Source organism: Onychostruthus taczanowskii, unplaced genomic scaffold, assembly GCF_017590055.1.
Source record: "Onychostruthus taczanowskii isolate IOZ18803 unplaced genomic scaffold, ASM1759005v1 scaffold3, whole genome shotgun sequence".
Taxonomy (NCBI): Eukaryota; Metazoa; Chordata; class Aves; order Passeriformes; family Passeridae; genus Onychostruthus; species Onychostruthus taczanowskii.
Window position 1 is genome coordinate 5,756,992 of NW_024500349.1, and position 17,910 is coordinate 5,774,901.

General features: G+C 41.4%; 2 protein-coding genes across 4 annotated transcripts in view; one reads left to right on the top strand and one right to left on the bottom strand.

Moving 5' to 3' along the window:
- Positions 1-8,674, bottom strand: part of TRDMT1 (tRNA aspartic acid methyltransferase 1) — a 41,327-nt gene extending 32,653 nt beyond the window's left edge. Inside the window, exons 1-2 of one of the 3 annotated variants that reach the window (XM_041408880.1) lie at positions 8,384-8,674; positions 7,380-7,456 (exon numbers count right to left, since the gene is read on the bottom strand). The gene's annotated coding sequence lies outside the window, so the exon portion shown is untranslated. Of the gene's footprint in view, positions 1-7,333; positions 7,457-7,581 lie in introns of all 3 variants that reach the window. The other 2 variants (XM_041408881.1, XM_041408879.1) reach the window with 2 other exon arrangements.
- An 80-nt stretch (positions 8,675-8,754) lies between these two features.
- Positions 8,755-17,360, top strand: VIM (vimentin). Its single transcript, XM_041408876.1, has 9 exons — positions 8,755-9,420; positions 9,603-9,663; positions 13,793-13,888; positions 14,029-14,190; positions 14,667-14,792; positions 15,500-15,720; positions 15,821-15,864; positions 16,279-16,364; positions 16,998-17,360. Exons 1-9 carry the CDS (start codon positions 8,879-8,881, stop codon positions 17,037-17,039), a joined length of 1,380 nt encoding a protein of 459 aa, XP_041264810.1. The 5' UTR covers positions 8,755-8,878; the 3' UTR covers positions 17,040-17,360.
- The last annotated feature ends 550 nt before the right edge of the window (positions 17,361-17,910 follow it).

Below are 17,910 nucleotides of genomic sequence, written 5' to 3' on the forward strand. Positions count from 1 at the left end.
AACCAGTGAATTGAAAAAATCACTGAGGGCGTATGGCATCAGTTATTTTTTCCATAACCATTGGCCCAGTAATTTGCTAATAAAACTGAAAACCTTTTGCAGTTTATCAAAGTCAATCTTTATCGGATGTTATGTTTCAGAAGGGTATTTATCAAAGTTGATTTCTGCTGAAGTGCTGCTCAGTAAAAGTAGCTGTCAACCACAGAGGCGGTGCTTCCAGGAAGCGGCTGGGCTGTGCCTTTATGGCTAAGGAAGCCTGTGATTTTCATTTATAATGACACGCATCTGCAAGGCTAGAAATGAAAACCACACCAAACCAGGTCTGTCAGCCTCTCTCAATGCATTTTCTAAGAACTCTCTACTAGGAAATTTATGTAGCTGAAATTATTTGGAAGAGTGATCAGACACAAACATTTTTAACCTTTTGCTTTTCAAATATATTAATAGCTCCATTTCAGGATTTTATTTTCGGGTTTTGTGGCTAGGTATATACTCTGTAGGGAGTAAGGAATAAAAAGACATTGCTTCTCTAATTAAATCTTTACTTTTCTGGTTTAAATACATTTAAATCTAAATAAATCTGGCTTGTTTGTTACATTTGGCCTGCAGTGGTCACCTGGGCTGGATGAGAGGCATATGTTTAGATTATATTATTGACTTTCTTGAACTTACACATTCCAGTGCTTGACAAAAAAAAAAAAAATACATAAAAAAACTATATAGTCATTGGATTGAACAAAACAGACTCAGAACTCTTTTAAGGCCCCTGCAGTCAGGCAAAAGATTGCTGGTGCAATGAATGCGTTTTGACTCAGACCTTTGAAGGGTGACAGCAGGCAGGAGCCAGGCATTTGTTAAAGGGGGATCAGTTCGGGATGAGGTAATGGCGTGGGAGATCCCGGCTGGATTGCAAGGGCAGGAGGAGCCTGCTGCTCTCTCAAAGGGAGGGGAGGGGAGGTGAGTGGAAAGAAGGGAAATTCAGCCAGCGAGGCTGGATATGCCTATTAACTTCCTGCTTAAAGCAAAAATTTTCACCCCCAGTATCCCTGTATGATTTGCACAACTTACACTGTGCAAACTGAAAAAGACTTGTAGCTGTATGTCAGTGTCGGTCACCCCTTCTGACCACAAGGCCATCTAGTATCACCTCCAGCTTTTGTACACTGCAGTTTTGTCTTTTAAGGAGTTCAGCCCCTGCCCAAACTGTTGGGGGTTTTTTGGTGGTTTTCTTTTTTTTATTCAGTCCATGTGGTGAGTTTAATCTCTGACTATGAGTAGCACAGGAAATGAGATCTGCCATGGTGGCAGGATTTCAGCAGAAGGGTATTTTCTCCACAGAGAAAGAAAACCTTTAATGCAGCCATAGCAGAGCTGTAACTGTGGCCCTTCTCAGTGACCTTCAGATTAGATTAAACCAAAATTGTGTACAGTGAGTACTGTAAGATCTGCCCAAGAAGCTGAGCACTTGGTGCCTAGGCAGCACAGAGATGCCTTCCAGCCTGGTTCTATGGCTAGCATTTGCAAATGAGTTACTTTAAAGCTAATATAAAACTGTTTGATATCAGTTATGGATTGCAATTGCAAAAGTTACTGTACTTGAGATATTCTCTTTCTGGCATTGGAAATGTCTACAGATATCTGTCAAACACACCAATATAATATCTACCCAAAAGTCTCTTGGAAAATAGTCTATAATAAAACAACAGAGTTGAAGAAGTTGTGAGATTTTGTAAGGATAAACTGAAATAAAAGAAAAAATTGAAAAGTTATTGTGAAAGAAATCTAGGAAAAATATAGCAGTGTGATTTTTGGCTGCTTTTGGGGCCCCTTCCCCTTTCTCCTTTGCCTCAACTAAGAACAAAAGCTTTAGGTTTTTCTAAAGTTGAAAAAACTTTTTTTAGTAAAAGGACTGTGACATATGAATGTTATTTTTTATCAAGACAGCTTGGAGAGAGAAGCCCCAAAAAGCCTAGCCTAAAAGAGCCAAAAACTTCTAAATAGTTATTTCTGAAGAAATCTTGCACAAGACATGTGCCAGAACGGACTGGCAGTGTCAAAATTCAGCGGTAGGGAGTTGGGCTTACTTAAAACTCCAGCAAATATGTTTCACATAATTCACCAGAAAAATACAATGGGAGATTGTTGGAATTGTCCATTGGGAACCCTGCGAGTCAGATGAAGTCCCTGAGGATGATTTTATCACAGTTTTGGTGACATCTCAGAGGTAGCACTCATCTCCAGCAGTATAGGACACGGTTGTTCAAAACCTAACAATATTGAACTCAGGTAATTAATTAATCTAAACTGTGAATAATTCACATTGTCATTGGCAGTCCAGGCATCGTGTATATTGTAGTACAATAGTATTGTGTCCTTCATCTGTGGGATAGCTCTCAAAGTTCCTCTTGATATGACAGAAGTTGATTATTTTCAGAATACAACTGCAGGTCAGTGGCATTACCATTTCAGGGAAAACCATGCCTCTCCCTGTGAAATATCCTGATATCTGACCTGTATGTTCTTTCATCCTGATGTACTGGACTTACATGGTAGGCCTAGGTAAATTCTGTCATGGAGTTTATAAAAATGCCTGATCCATGTCAAATAAAGAGCTACAAATACTGGCAAAAGTCTGAGTTAGCAAAACTGAAACATCTACAAAGCTCCTGAATAGTTGTCAGGTCCTTCCTCCTGTCATCCTACACATGCTCTCTCCTGCCTATTATGTGTATTTGACCATATACAAGATCAAATTCCTAAGGAAAATTTCGGGTAGACAGTGAATTGTCTTTGTGTTGGGAAACAGGACACTGTTCTACCTGAAAAGACACGGACACCTCTACTCTTCCAGACATGTAGTCTCTTCCTTCTCCAGCCATATGCATCATCTCTTCTGTATTTAGCTAATTTTCAATTCCTCATGGCCCACAATATATTATGCATCTTAAATCTGGATCATCTTCCCTCCTTAATCCCAACTGGACAGAGTATATTTATTCTTGAAAGTTAGGCATAGAGCTGGCATACAAAAACAGAATGTCTTTTTAGAAACTCAGTCTTCTCAGCTTTGGGGTGTGTGCAGCACTGCCTCTTCCCTTTGAAAGGAGCCAATTAATCCCAGAATGGCTAACACAATGTATGCTCAGTTTATGAGTCTCATTGGAACAAGGATTTGGCACAAGAACTTGGACTGAGGAATCCACTAAAAACTTGGCCTTCAAGGAGCTAGTACTGTTCTGCTTGTCCTGGGCATCTCAGAGGAAGAATGGAACAATTGCTGCACACAATTAATGTTCCATTGCTGTGTTCTGCCTCTTCCTCAGAAAGATCATCATTTCCTGGTATATCATGGCAAGAAAACATTATGCTGTTTATGCTTTGTGTAAGTGATGGAACTGGGGAAGAGAAAATAATTAAATCACTTCTCAGATTTAATTGTTTTTTGGCTAGAGGAGCTCTTTAAGCAGGTTGAGTTGAAAAAACTTGGCCAAAAAGAAGTAGTAAGTGTTTAACTGACAGGGTTCATTAATAGTGTACAAGAATCACTTCCTTTCAATTTTCTCAAAGACAGGATGGATAGATTGATGGATGGATGGATGGATGGATGGATGGATGGATGGATGGATGGATGGATGACATCCTTGAAAAAGTCTGCAACCTCAAAATTTAAAACTGAACCAAGACAGTGCTTCCTATTGTAATGTGACAAGTAACTGTTCATCCACGCTGTTGACTTCTACCTGAACCAACAGTTTGCTGCAGGAATTGCAACCTAGTGCTGAGCAAGGCCAAGATGGCCAGGTCAGCAGTGTGGCAAAGGACAGAAAAAAAGCTAAACTATGCATTTTGCATAGATTCTCCTGAAAACTTGAGCTGCTTAATTCAAATATTTTATCTGATATTTAAGTTAAATGGTCCTTATAAAGTGCCTATCATGATCCTTGAATAATTTCTTGGTCTTTGATAATATACAAATTTCATGAAACAAGGATGTGGAGAGATAAAACTTCAGATTATCTATGTTGGGGCACCCAAAGTCAAGAATGAGAGACTTTGTGTATTCTGAAAATTTGTTCTGCTTAAAGAGTTTCAGGTTGAGCACTGAGCCTTAAGCCATGCCAAACCTCTTCTCAGTTTGGAAAACCTCATTCTGTATGTCCCAGTCATTGCTAACTGTATTGCTGCCATTCAGCAGTCAGTGCTATTGCTGTTAAATAAAGTGAGACAGGGTGTCATTCTTAATTTGTTTGGGGTTTTTTTATTTTTTAAGGGATGGATTATATAAATTGCTATACTTGTGATAGAGCTTAAAAACTCTTCTCTTCTCTGTTCCTAGAGGTGTGCATGGTGTTTGAGACAACCTCAGGGCACAGGACTGTAGTGGCATTGAAAATGAGTACCTGATTTGGTACAGAAATGTCCTATTTGATACTAAACACTTCCTATTCTGGCAATTAGAAACCATAGTAGAGAGGCACTTCATGCACAACAGTAATAATTCTTTGGAAATGTAAATTGTGCGACAGGGTGGCTTGACTCATGTTTAAATCACTTCCTTAATGATGAAACCCCTACCAGCCTCATATATTTATTATACATTAAAATAGAATATTTTTGACAGACTTGGTTAGTTTTGAGTATAGAGCCTAGTCATTTACTTGAAAAAATCAGCAGCTAGTCATACCAATTTGATATGCTTTTCAATGCTGGCAATGACAATAGGTAACATAATTTTAAAAATAAATTTCATAAAAGAATTTGCCAGTTTCTTTATCAAGACAAAAATTAGTCAAGGGAGTTACTCACAAGGGGAGAATTCAATGCTGGAACATTTAGATGTTCTGCAGCCTGGTTATATTCAGAAATCCAAATCAGCTTCTCCTAGTCAGAATGCAGGGAGATGCATTATCGGGGTTCAGAAAAACCATCACTTCCCTGGATGCAGTGGCCTTTTCTTGGGGGCTTCTCCTTACACTTGGCTCTCAGCTAAAGGGAGGGACTTCTCCCAGCTGAAGATTACAGCCAGAATCCTTTTTTTTTAACAGGGACCTTTCTGTTTTCGAAATCATAGCAGTCTTTGTGTTTTTAGACCATGGCTGAAGATGTTCATAGACAGTGAAAGCCACCACAGTCACTCAAGTGATAGGCCACAACACTTACTCTGGCTGAGCACTACAGAGTGTTCCTCCAGTCTGTAGAGTGTTAAGGCTCTTTTATTTCCTCATGTTAAAATGTGTCCCTATTGCCCAGAGTTTGTTTAATAGTCATAGTGCAGGGGATGTGTGAAGGAATGGCTCTGCAGCCCCAAGCATGCCTGGGCTTATGGTTGCTGTATGGTACTGACACAAAAATTATTGTATTTGCATGGCAGGATGTTTTTTCATGGGTATTTAATCTTTATGTGTCTTTCTACAGCTCCTGTAAGCAGAAACTTTAGAAAAAGGGCATAAATCTGATTAAGAAAAGCATTCACATCTGTTTAGTCCAGGTTTATGTAACTGGAAAGCACATTCAATATTTGGACTAAATTACTCTAATTTCTTACTGTTTAAATTAAATGGTAAATTTTAAAAATAAAAAAATAAGTGAATGCCAGTCTTTCCAATGATGTTTTCAGACCAACAGATATTTTTGCAAGGAAATAACAGAAATTCTGTTATATGGACTTTTTAATTCTTAGTACAACTGATATGTAGTATAAAGCCATTCAGGCATCCGTACCTTCTCTCTACGCATATCCACTTTCCCCATTAATGAAAGTTACACACAATACAGGTGGCTTTTTGCTAAATTTCTAGGACTTGATTCCTTATTCCATTCTTGGCAGTAAACCAATACATAATTATCTGGGGGAAAAAAGGCCACAAAAAAAAAAAAAAAAGGCATAAAAGAAAATTTCAGTCTGAAGTGAAACTCTTGTGATAAAAATACCTGTTTGTTTTTTCAAGAGTGCCATTACCTCTGATCTACTTCTGTAGAGGTAGTACAGTGTAGTGCACAACAGTGTACTTCTGTTGTGGGCTGACCAGGCAGCTGCATGACTGCACACTGGAATTGCAAGGGAAGGCATTGCAGTAAACAGCACAGATGACAACCAGTAGTTTATGAATAATCCCCAACGTGGTGCTGAGTGATGCTCTTAGCTGTCTGTTCTTCATGTCAGAAGTGGTCAAGATCTCCATCAGCCACCACCTCTAAGAGTCGCATAGCATTTTCCATGAAACTGGACATTACTGTGATTTCATTTCCATTCAAAATACACTCTCCTTGATGTTTATGGCTATACTGAGACAGAGTCTCTTCTGAGAAGGACAGTAGAGATCTTTTTGCATTTCAAGGGACATGTTTTAATCCCCTTGGGGTTTGCGATGCAAATGTGCGTTAAATTTATTGCAGCTTACAAGAAACTTACAGCTTCTTCCATTTGTGCATCTGTGTAAGTGCCAACAAGCAAAAGGCACTTAAAAGGTTTACTGTAGTCCCAGCAGCCAACAACATCTGAACATTTCATAGTGAGACACAGAAATAAGGCAGGTGGCCAAGAGCACATATGGCAGCAGTGACATAAACATATGGAAATTACACTTGAAACATGAAGTGGGTGGGTCATATTTACTAAAAAAAAAAAAAAAAAAAAAAAAAAAACAAAAAACCAAAACAAAACAAAAAAAAAACAAAAACCAACAACTTGGATTTTAGGGACAATGCATTTTCTGAACGAGGAGGATTCTTGCATATGTATGCCACTGAAGATTTTGTGAAGTATAAGTTGTGGTCTGTTAGGAAGAACAGATGGGGCACCAGCACACCTTTAAAAAACAAAAGTCTATCAAAGCTATCAGTATTTCTGAGTGCAGCATCTTTAATCCGTGAGATTGTTGGTTATGTGCTGTTTTGCTTCTTGCCCACTCACAGAACGAGTATGTACTTCTGTGCCAGGGCTCTCAAAGGCTTACAGCTCAAACTTGATGGCTTAAATAGAACTCTGAGAGGGCTGGGCAGTGCAACAGCATCCAGGCTGGGCTTTGGGAACCCTTAGCTTCAGGAATGCTGTGTGACCTCTGCCTCTTATTCAAGTGGGTGAATGGAATGAGCTGTAGCCTGGGACTTATACTGAAAACACTTCAGTAGCTCAACCTTGTCAGCTTCCTTTGCTTGACTAAGCTTCAGTGAACAAAAGAAATTAAAACCTCAAGGACTTACATTTAGATACAAACTGCATTCCTGCACTTCTGGTTGCCAACAGAATGAAAGCAAAGCAGAATTTCCTTCAAAAAATCAAACTCTTTAATAAAATACATAGGTTCACATTCTTCCTTTTAAAGTACATTACCTGAAGTACAATAGCTGACTACTGTGAATTGGGGTGTGAAGATTACCTTTTTCTCTACCCACTGTTCATGTTCAGGTTTATCAGAACTTCCAGTGAAGATATTTCTTCCTGCAGAACTGCAAGCTAAAAAGAATCAAAAATCAATGGTAGTTTTGCATCCCCTAAGTTCTGAAGCAATACGTTACAGATAATATGTCTACAATGTATCACTCACCTCCCATAGCAGAGAGAAAAAAGATGTCCCTTACCTGATGCATCAGTGCAGAATTTCAGAATGTGAGTCGTGCTTTGGCCACTCAAGTTTAGAGTTATCTAAATGCCAGAGATTCTTTCATCTTCCTTAAGCAACCTCTGCATTCATGTTAAAACAATCTGCTGCTACTCAAAGTTTTTCTCTGTTAACTTTTATGCCATTGCTATTGCCCTGTACTACCTACATCAGTCTTTTCCATTGCTAGTAGTCCCATTTTGATAGTAAAATTGCTCTGAAAACACTGGGATTTTTGTCTGGCCTTTTATTTTACACACGTATTTGCAGGTCACAGTTAATGAACAATTATCATTTTGCCAGCTGCTCTCCTAAGACTCTGACCATACGCCTACCAAAATTAAAAGCAAAGTCTGTCGGGTACAACAGTGGAGAAGCAATCCTTTGTTAAAATCAAGCCTGCTACTATCCTAGGTATTTTCCAGGAGCAAGATCCTGAATTCCAATAATGTACTGTCCATACAAAAGAAATCCCTAAACTATTCCTGGGATCACTGTTACAATAATGGCAGAATTAAGCCTTAGGCATGTAACTGCTTCGCCAGATACAAGGAAAACATATTTAACCTGTAAAGTTCATGTCTTAATCATAGGAGCTGAGATTGCTATTGTGGGAGGGAGCTAAAGATAACACATACATTATTTTTCTGGCTGTTTATTTTGAACACTTGGCAGCCTTTTGTGAATAGTTAGCATAATTTTTCCCTGGTCTTACTCTTTCAGAAAGGTCAAAAGGGAAGGAAACTTTCTTAGAAAGACATATAGACAAATATACATCATACCTATAGAGGGGTCTTAATAGGTTATTCAGAGTATTTTGCCAGGCCCGTGACATTAAACTTGCCAACCCCTTCTTGCAGTCACCGCGCTCACTCTGGAGGGGGACAACGAGATGAGAGGGGGAAGCCCAGCGCCCATTTCCGCGACGCCGAAGATGCCGCTACTGTCACCCCGTCCTGCTCCCCGCGCCCCGTGTGAGACACCGCCCTGCCACGTCCCGCAGCTCCGGCGGAAACCTGCCAGCCTCTGGGGAACTCAGTCACAGCAGAAGCTACCACCCACCCTCCGCGCCCCGGCGGCCGAGCGGCCCCGCTCGCCGCCTTTGTGTCCGCGGCCGCCGCCCCTTCCCCGCGGGCGGGGCGGAGCGGGGCGGACCGGCGGGGCGGGTTCGCGGCGCCCATAAGAAGGGGCCCTGGCCGCAGCCACCGCCCTTCTTCGCCGCACACCCTGGTCGCCCCGCTCCGCTCCCGGATTACAAAGCCCGCTCTGCCGTCGCTATGAGCATCAGCACGAAAAACTCCTCGTACCGGCGCATGTTCGGCGGGGGCAGCCGCCCCAGCACCGGCACCCGCTACATCACGTCCAGCAGCCGGTACTCGCTGGGCAGCGCCCTGCGGCCCAGCAGCGCCCGGTACGTGTCCGCCTCGCCCGGCGGCATGTACGCCAGCAAGACGACGTCGGTGCGGCTGCGGAGCAGCATGCCGCCCATGCGGCTCCACGACTCCGTGGACTTCTCGCTGGCCGACGCCATCAACTCAGAGTTCAAGGCGAACCGCACCAACGAGAAGGTTGAGCTGCAGGAGCTTAATGACCGCTTCGCCAACTACATCGACAAGGTGCGCTTTCTGGAGCAGCAAAACAAGATCTTGCTGGCCGAGCTGGAGCAGCTCAAGGGCAAGGGCACGTCCCGCTTGGGCGACCTGTACGAGGAGGAGATGCGGGAGCTGCGGCGACAGGTGGACCAGCTCACCAACGACAAGGCACGCGTAGAAGTGGAGCGGGACAACCTCGCCGACGACATCATGCGGCTGCGGGAGAAGTGAGTGTGCCTGGGGAAGGCGGGTTCGGGCTGCCGCCGCATCCCGCTGCCTCCCCGCCGCCCTGTCCCCTGGCGCGGAGGCAGCCCCTGAGCATCCCGAGCGGTACCGGGCGGGCCGGAGGCTGGGCGGGGGCATTTGGGAGACCCCCGCTCCCTCCTCACCGCCGTCTTGCCCCTTCTAGGCTGCAAGAGGAGATGCTTCAGAGGGAGGAGGCCGAGAGCACCCTGCAGTCCTTCAGACAGGTTAGCGGCGGTGGAGGAGGGAGGGGCCCGAGGATGTGGTGGCTGTGCCTGGGGCGGAGGGTGGGAGTGCAGGAGTTTGCTTTCCTTGCACAAAGAGGTTCCGTCAGTTCTCACGCAAGCCCTCCGTGTTTTCTTTAGGGGGATGCTGCAGTCTGAGGGGAGGGGAGGTAAACCATTGTCCTGCTTTATCCAAGTCTAGCCCGTTTTACAAAAACCATCCCAACGTGGAATCACTTTCCGATCCAATAAAAGTGAAAGGGGGCCATCTGCTCGCTTGGCTGAAGGGTATTAATGGTTTCTATGGGATTCACCATGGAATGCAGATACAGGCATTATGGCAAGTGTGGTGGCAGCAGATTGAAATAATAGATCCCTTTGTGTCGGAGGGGAGGGCGCAGTGGGCTGCATTCTTACTAAATGTGTAATGGTGCGGGAATATTTCTAGCGAAATGTGTCTCTTATGGGCCAGTTTTTGTACAAAGCAAAACTCCTTTTTGATGAATCACTGGTCAGTGCATTACTGGGCAACAGTTTCAAATTTAAGTTTTTTTACCAGGGCGTTGTCTGCCGACGAGAAGTAGACAATATGTTCCTTGGGACGAGGTCACAGGCTTGAGCTTGACCCACTCCTCTGGGTGTCCATTAAGAACGTGGAATGTAATCCTCTGTAAAACAAAGATGTTAAACTAGGAAACAAGTTATGTTAGAGTTCAGTCTTTGTAGGATGCTGTGATGTTATCCAGACAAAGTAAATCTACATGACAACCAGAAACAACTGTGCAAACAGTGTTCTAAAATTCTTAAGCTCAAGTTTTCACTTGTGCAAAACCAGCTTTCAACTTAGATTAAGCCTTGTTTGGACTAAGAGATATTTAGGAATGTGCCTTCTCAAAACAAGGTCTCTTCCCTAAAACTCCTGGTGTAAAACAGCATTGCTAGCATTCTTTCAGACTGGAAGTGACTGCCCTTATCATAAGCCAGGCAGCTGGGTACAGGCTGACTTTGTCCCAGAGCTCTTCATAGGCAGTAACACAAGTCACTGTTCAGGAAATCAGCAGTTGATTGTTAGCATTTCCCTGGGAAAGGCTTTTGTCTGCAGTATATTTACAGTCCTTGAAGGAGAGCAGGTGTGTTCAAGAGATAGTGTGGGGAAACTGAAACACCTACTCCCATTCAGAGCCTGGGAATTCAGTCTCCACTGGCATTCTGGAGACAGAAGTTTTAAACAACAGTCTGAGATACTGCCTTAATTTAAGCTTATGGGTTTTGTTGGTTGTTTTTTTTTTTGTGTGTGTTTTTTTGGTTTTTGTTTTTTTTTTTTTTTGAGCACTAAGACGATTTAATGTAGTGTGAAATTCTATGAAGGAGCATTTAAGTTTTAGAGAATCTCATCTACTCTGATTCATTGCTGAATTCAGTTGAAGGATCAATTGACTTAAGGTTGGCTTTTACAGAATCTTTCATGTTTAATTGGTGCACTTTAGGCATGTCTGTATTTCAATCCAGTTGAATCTTATGGAGGCTCTGGGCTTTAAAGTGAGCTTGGATTGGTGTGCATACCCTACACTCATTATCCAGCTCTTCCCTGTATTTGGAAAGGGGTCACTCAGAAGCTCAGCCTCCAGCAGATGTGTGCATGCAGGACAGTCAGAATTGGACCCATTTAACCTCCTAAGCTGTAGCTTGTGCATAAGAAATGCAAATCATTCTCTATGGGAACTCTACACTAAATGCACTCATGACATAACGGGTGCATGCTGGTGTGCTTGATTTGACCATCAGTCATACCTAATTTTTCCTTACTGGCAAGGAGGGAGTTAACACCGGTTTTGAAACCTAAATCTGTTTCAGTGCAAGTTTTGTTCTTCTGAAAGTGAAATTAAATTCCCACGACACTGAAGCTGAAATATCCTGTTGTGCTTTCCATTTTAAAGCAATGCACAGCTTTCTATTAAATTATTGTATTTTTCCACTGGAAAGTTGTATACTTGTATAGATTTGGATCAGTTCAGCAGGTGCTTTGCTGTTCTGATGTATCATCAAAGACACTTTTTACTTGATGGAGCAGCTGTGTGCTGCAGTATTTTAAAATAAAGAACGAATATTTGAACTTAAGCTTTTATTTCCAAAAGCTGCCTGTTTCAGAGACTGTTCAGCTCATATGTACTGAATTTTAATTTATTTCTTCTGGACAAAGATATGATTTTACTCATGTGCTGAGGGATGTACTGCAGAGACTACATGTGCAAGTTCACTGAGGACTTTCCTTTAGCAGCAGGACAAGCATCACAGTGAGAAAGTTACTGCAGCTTTGCCAGCTACTCTAGCAGTAAGGAATAGGTCCTGAACCTGTGACAAGCCTAAGAGGTCAGGTCCTGGCTAACATGAGGTTTGTCTAAAGAAAACATATATGCTCAACCCTGCAAAGTGTGTGGCTTGCATTGAAGAATCTCCTAGGATAAAATCCATATGTTCTCCAACTGCACGTATCTACGACTTCTACTTGTTTGTTCAGGCTACAAGTAGCCAATTCATTTATGGGGTTCTCCACACATCTGGGAACTACTGAAACACTGAATTTTAGTGATAGGGAATACATAAATGATAGCATATAGTAAAGTACATAGCACATATTGTGTCTTCAATTTAAATTGCTTTCAATTTATTGTAAGGTCCTGATAGTAAAGTACATAGCACATATTGTAAGTGTCTTCAATTTAAATTGCTTTCAATTTATTGTAAGGTCCTAAAATCCTGTAGCTATTCAGTTGTTATTTAAAAAAAAAATAGCCTTCAGGATGAAGATTTCTGCAAAATCCTCTGGAAAATCTTTGGATGTCTGGCCAGTTATGTAAACATGTTGGGTCATAGCCATGTCATTTTCTGCCAGAATGATCATGAGGGGTTTTGGAGGGAGGAGAACAAATTAATTAGGAAATTCTTTTCCCTGAACTGAACTGAAAAACAGAGCTGATATGAACTGTGGGGGTAAAACTGGAATTGATAGAAAAGTTATGGAATGATGCATGAAAGGGATATTTTGCTGGATAAAGTAAACAGAATAATTCTTCTGGAACAAGGACCTTGCCCCAGAGTAGGGGTGATCCAAGGAAAGGCTTTCTAGGAGTCTAAAGAAAACACTCCTTATTTCAAAGGTGCCATAATAGAGAGAGCTGCTGATTAGGAATGCTTATGCTTTGGGCAATCCAAAATAGCTTTAGAGTAAGCTGTGAGAACCTGATATGTTAATACCCTGTGAGCACAAGCATGTGGCTGTGTATGTAACTAGCGTGAAAGAAACAATCTTCCCCTTTGCAAACTAAATGCCTTACACATTCAAAATGTAAGAAGTTGCCAATCAATGTTTAGTCCTATGTTTTTGAACTAATTCAAGTTGTTCCCTTATAACATTCGTGACGTGTCTTCTGTTATGCTCTAAATGAATTTTTGCTGTTGATTAAGACTATCTCTGTCCAGCAAAAGGTGGAGCCTTTGCCAGCAACTGCGAAGGGTGTAGGCAACGATGAGTAGCTCAATTTGTGTTTATGCTCACAACCTTCTTTTTCTCAAGGGAGATCTGTTTGCCTGCATTGTGAATACTGCAGTTCTTATGCATCCCTCACCAGCTTTACAAGTATGCTTTAAAAGTGTGGTCTGTGGACCTAAGGGGCTCTGTGCTTTTTCACCGAGGAGTCCATAAGTTAAGCCCACTGACAGGCCTGACAGCACGTGTTGGACTTTTAAGCCCCACTGAAAAGAGTGGAAGTTTGCAAGGTGCAACTCTTTGTCAGTGTAGTCAAGCTAGAAGCACTTAGTGTAGACTTCTGACTCAAGTACTTGAAGGATTTACACCCACTATGATCTGTGTGCTCTTGATCATGCTTAGCAGCAGTTCAGCAAAGATGTAATCAACATATGTGGTATAGTTTTCAAATTCACAATAAAGGTGCATATCTAAGGTTGAAGGCTAAGGTAGGAGGTGGCAAAAAGGTTTTTTACAGCTTTTGATTTCGTATTGTCTTGCCAAAAAGCTCAGCTGTAGCATCAGCCTACATGCTGCTGAACTTGCTGTAAGAGACTTCTCTACATCAGTTTTGTAAGATTATTAATTGCTCTTCTTTCTGTTCAGGATGTTGACAATGCCTCTCTGGCACGTCTTGATCTTGAGCGCAAAGTTGAGTCCCTGCAAGAGGAGATTGTCTTCTTGAAGAAACTTCATGATGAGGTAAGCTGAGAAATGAGGTCTGTGTTTAGATGCAGACTGTCTAGCAAGGAAGCTCTTTGCTGGCTCTGTCCCAGAGTCCCCAGCTGCGTATGATCTGAGTGCTTTTGTGCAATAATGTTGAGTGTCTGCTTCTCTCTAAGGAAATCCGAGAACTGCAGGCCCAACTCCAGGAACAGCACATCCAAATTGATATGGATGTTTCTAAGCCTGACCTTACTGCTGCCCTGCGTGATGTTCGCCAACAGTATGAAAGTGTTGCTGCTAAGAACCTTCAGGAAGCTGAAGAGTGGTACAAGTCCAAAGTAAGTAAAATGCATCAGGCACTGGGACTAATTCTGTTTAACACCTTTGCTGTAGCACTTGCTGTTCCCTCTGTCTCTCTAATGGACGTGAACATAACCGTGACACAAAGTCTTTTTTTCAATCCTAGTCTGGGAAGGGTACAACTGAAAACATTCTGTGCCATAACTATAGCAGCAAAGTAATGGGTGCACACTGGGAGTCTTCCTTGTCTTGTACCTGAAAGCAGATGTTGGATGAAGTACTGGAGAAATCAGTGAAAAAATGGTGAAAAGATGGGAAACATACAGGTGGTTTGCTATGAATTCCAATATAACATTTAGAAATAGAGAGGCACTTCAAGAGTAATACTAATATTTAAGCATTTCAGGTGCTAACCCTTGTAATACCTTCAGTTGTCCTCAACTGCTGTGTCCACAGAAGGTCTGTTTCACCATTTCTGTGGAAGTGTTATGCTAACCAGACTGGGGTTTTCCAGTTTGCAGATCTCTCTGAAGCTGCTAACAGGAACAACGATGCCCTGCGCCAGGCCAAGCAGGAAGCCAATGAGTACCGCAGACAGATCCAGTCTCTCACCTGCGAAGTCGATGCTCTTAAGGGAAGCGTAAGTGGAAGACAGCAATTCTTCTTAATTGCAGCTTTAAGCACTGCACTGCAGTTTAATTGTTAATTTGGATGTGAATGCAGGTAATCTGCCATGCAATTCAGCAGCATATTAATACTTTTTGAAAAGGATGCTGTGGGCTCAATTTGTGTGTATGCACAACAGTGCACTGGTTAGATTGATGCAGTGAATCAGTCTTAAACTGTAAACAATAAGTTCATTCTCTTGCTATAATCACTGTTTATTAGCACTTTCTGAAAGTGTTCATGCCTTGTCTGTCAGGTACAGATAAAGTTATAAAAAAAAGCCTGGAGGAGCAGTGAAAGGTGCAAATTTTGCTGTTGCTAAAACATGACTGCTTTAAAGACAGGCTTGAAATGGATGTAACAGTATTTAGCACACCTGCAAATCTCTACTAAGGACTGCCTGCATGCTGACTTGAACTGCAAGTGTTGGGCTTACTGTAAAGGATGGCTTTTACCACCTGGTACAACAAATATGTTGCACACCTCAGATCATGCCACAGAATAACTATCCTTGACTTTGCAAAGGGAAGATAAGGAGGTGACAAATTTGGGATATGTCTGGGCATTTTCAGAAAGGATGCTAATGTAACACAACTTTCCTTCTTTAAAATGTTGAGGGTCTTGAGGGTGGGGAAGAACCACTGAACTGCAGCAGGGCATGATTTCACTATTCTCTTCCAGAATGAGTCCCTGGAGCGCCAGATGCGTGAAATGGAGGAGAATTTTGCTGTTGAAGCTGCTAACTACCAAGACACTATTGGGCGTCTGCAGGATGAGATTCAGAACATGAAGGAAGAAATGGCTCGCCATCTCCGCGAGTACCAGGACCTGCTGAATGTAAAGATGGCTCTTGATATTGAAATTGCCACCTACAGAAAACTGCTGGAGGGTGAAGAGAGCAGGTAGTCACATGCAAACACTTTCCTAATGCCAGAAATTACTAGAAGACACTTTATACCCGTATCTGATTTTCTGATTTTAACAGTTTCTTTTTTCCTTCAGGATTAACATGCCTATTCCAACCTTTGCTGCTTTGAACCTGAGAGGTAAGCTGTTTCTGCTATTTCAGTTTAGGCAGTTGCTCTACCATTAGCATGAGGGCTCTGGATGGTTCCTTTTATGCTGGTTTTTGAACTTGTATAAGTGCAGTTGGTTGTGAACACTCTTCTTGGATCGAACTACAGTATTTGCAACTACTTAACCTTGGATGGCAGCAGCTCTTTTGTTCCTGGACACATATTTTTAAATATTGGTACATAGCAAGTAATTAGTTTGGATACGTGCTGAAAGTGCTTTAAGGGGCACAGAGAGAATAATGTAGACCTGGCTTATTCAGAGCAGGAGACTTCTTGGTAAACTAAATTGGGATTCTGAAAGCGGACACTAAAATTTATTACACCTCATTTCTTTGAGGAGGCACTTCATCTAGACTATTGGTAATAATACATCTTCTTCTGCAGAAACCAACATTGAGTCTCAGCCAATGGTTGACACTCACTCAAAGAGAACCCTTCTAATTAAGACCGTCGAAACTAGAGATGGACAGGTTGGTGGTAACTTTAATTTTATTTATATCACAGCTGGTAACCTTAAATTCTTAAGTTTGCCTAGTGCTTACTTCAGCTTGTATGTGGTAATAAGTATTGAGTAGAACAGTAACTGGCATTCCAAGCTGTGTGAACAAACAGGTTTCTTTGGGGGAAAAAAAAAAAACAAAATTCATCTGATAGTAAAACTTTAAGTTGGTGACTGTTACCTCTGTATTGAGTATTTAAGTTCAGCTGAGATACCAAATTCTCGGTAGTACAGGTATAGCAAACAGGTTTCTTTGGGGAAAAAAAAAATCAAAATTCATCTGATAGTAAAACTTTAAGTTGGTGACTGTTACCTCTGTATTGAGTATTTAAGTTCAGCTGAGATACCAATTTCTCGGTAGATTTCCTTAGGAAAACATGTGACAGAGATACTTTACTCGCTTAGGATAAGATGCTGTTGTTGGTGTAAGTAAATAAAACTTCAGTGGTTTCTGTATGCTGTTTACAAACTAGAATTTCTCATAAGTGAGAGCTGATACCCACTTGTTCACATCTTGGAAGTGGATGTTCCACTTCTAACTCTTAAAAAACCCACAAAAATCTTCCTATTAAAACTTAATGCAAGTGTTTCTGTTTTTCATTAGGTTATTAATGAAACTTCCCAGCACCATGATGACTTGGAGTAAAGCTGAAATGAAGATGCATACCTACTAAAGGAGAAATTCTTACCAGCAAGATTGAAAAAGTCCATGTCTTAAAGGAAGAAACAGCTTTCAAGTGCCTTTCTGCAGTTTTTCCATGAGCGCAAGATGATTATGCTAGGAAATAGGTCTTAGATCTTGCAAACTGACTCTCCCTGAAGGATTAGAGTTTACAATGGAGTCTAGTTTACAAATAGCAATATCTTGTGCTGCAATACTGTTTTTAAGTATCTGAATTCAATAAAACTGCTTTTTCCAGCACAGTATGAGCAACCTGTCGCTACTTCAATAAATCTTTGGAAAATGGCTCTTGATGTGTTGTAATTTGTTAACTTCATGATTTTCTGGAAAGCCATAACATAATGCTGGAATTACTATACGGTTGACATCTCTAGTACTGGCTGTGTGGAATGCTGTTTTTTCAGTTTAACTAGATAAACTGTCTTACTTATTTACTGCTTAGGTTTTGGAACCAATTAAAATGGATTATAACTGGCAGATGCATAATGTATTATGATATCACTTGAATAAAATATGATACTTCAAGCTAATAAATATTAATCTTGCTTCCATGTACTAGTTAATGCAGTTACTAAATGTCAGAATGCCTGAAGTACCTTAAAACTTGGCTTTATAAGACATAGTACTTATGTAGCAGAGAAATAGTTCATGTGAGCCCTTATCTCAGACAGCACCTTGCAAAGTTAACAGCTGACTTGGTGCATTAACTTATTTTTCCAAGAAAAACTAGTTCCCAAAGGCTTGTTGGTATTACAGAAGCTACATATAGACTTTGGCTGGAGTGGGGGTTAGGAGAGACTAACTTGCCCATTTGCTGACAATTCCAGTATTTAAA

Coding starts and splice junctions, on each gene's coding strand:
- VIM (XM_041408876.1), top strand. CDS start 8,879: ATGAGCATCAGCACGAAAAACTCCTCGTACCGGCGCATGTTCGGCGGG. Junction 15,721..15,820: donor CTGGAGGGTGAAGAGAGCAG/GTAGTCACATGC, acceptor TTTTTCCTTCAG/GATTAACATGCCTATTCCAA. Junction 15,865..16,278: donor TGCTGCTTTGAACCTGAGAG/GTAAGCTGTTTC, acceptor CTTCTTCTGCAG/AAACCAACATTGAGTCTCAG.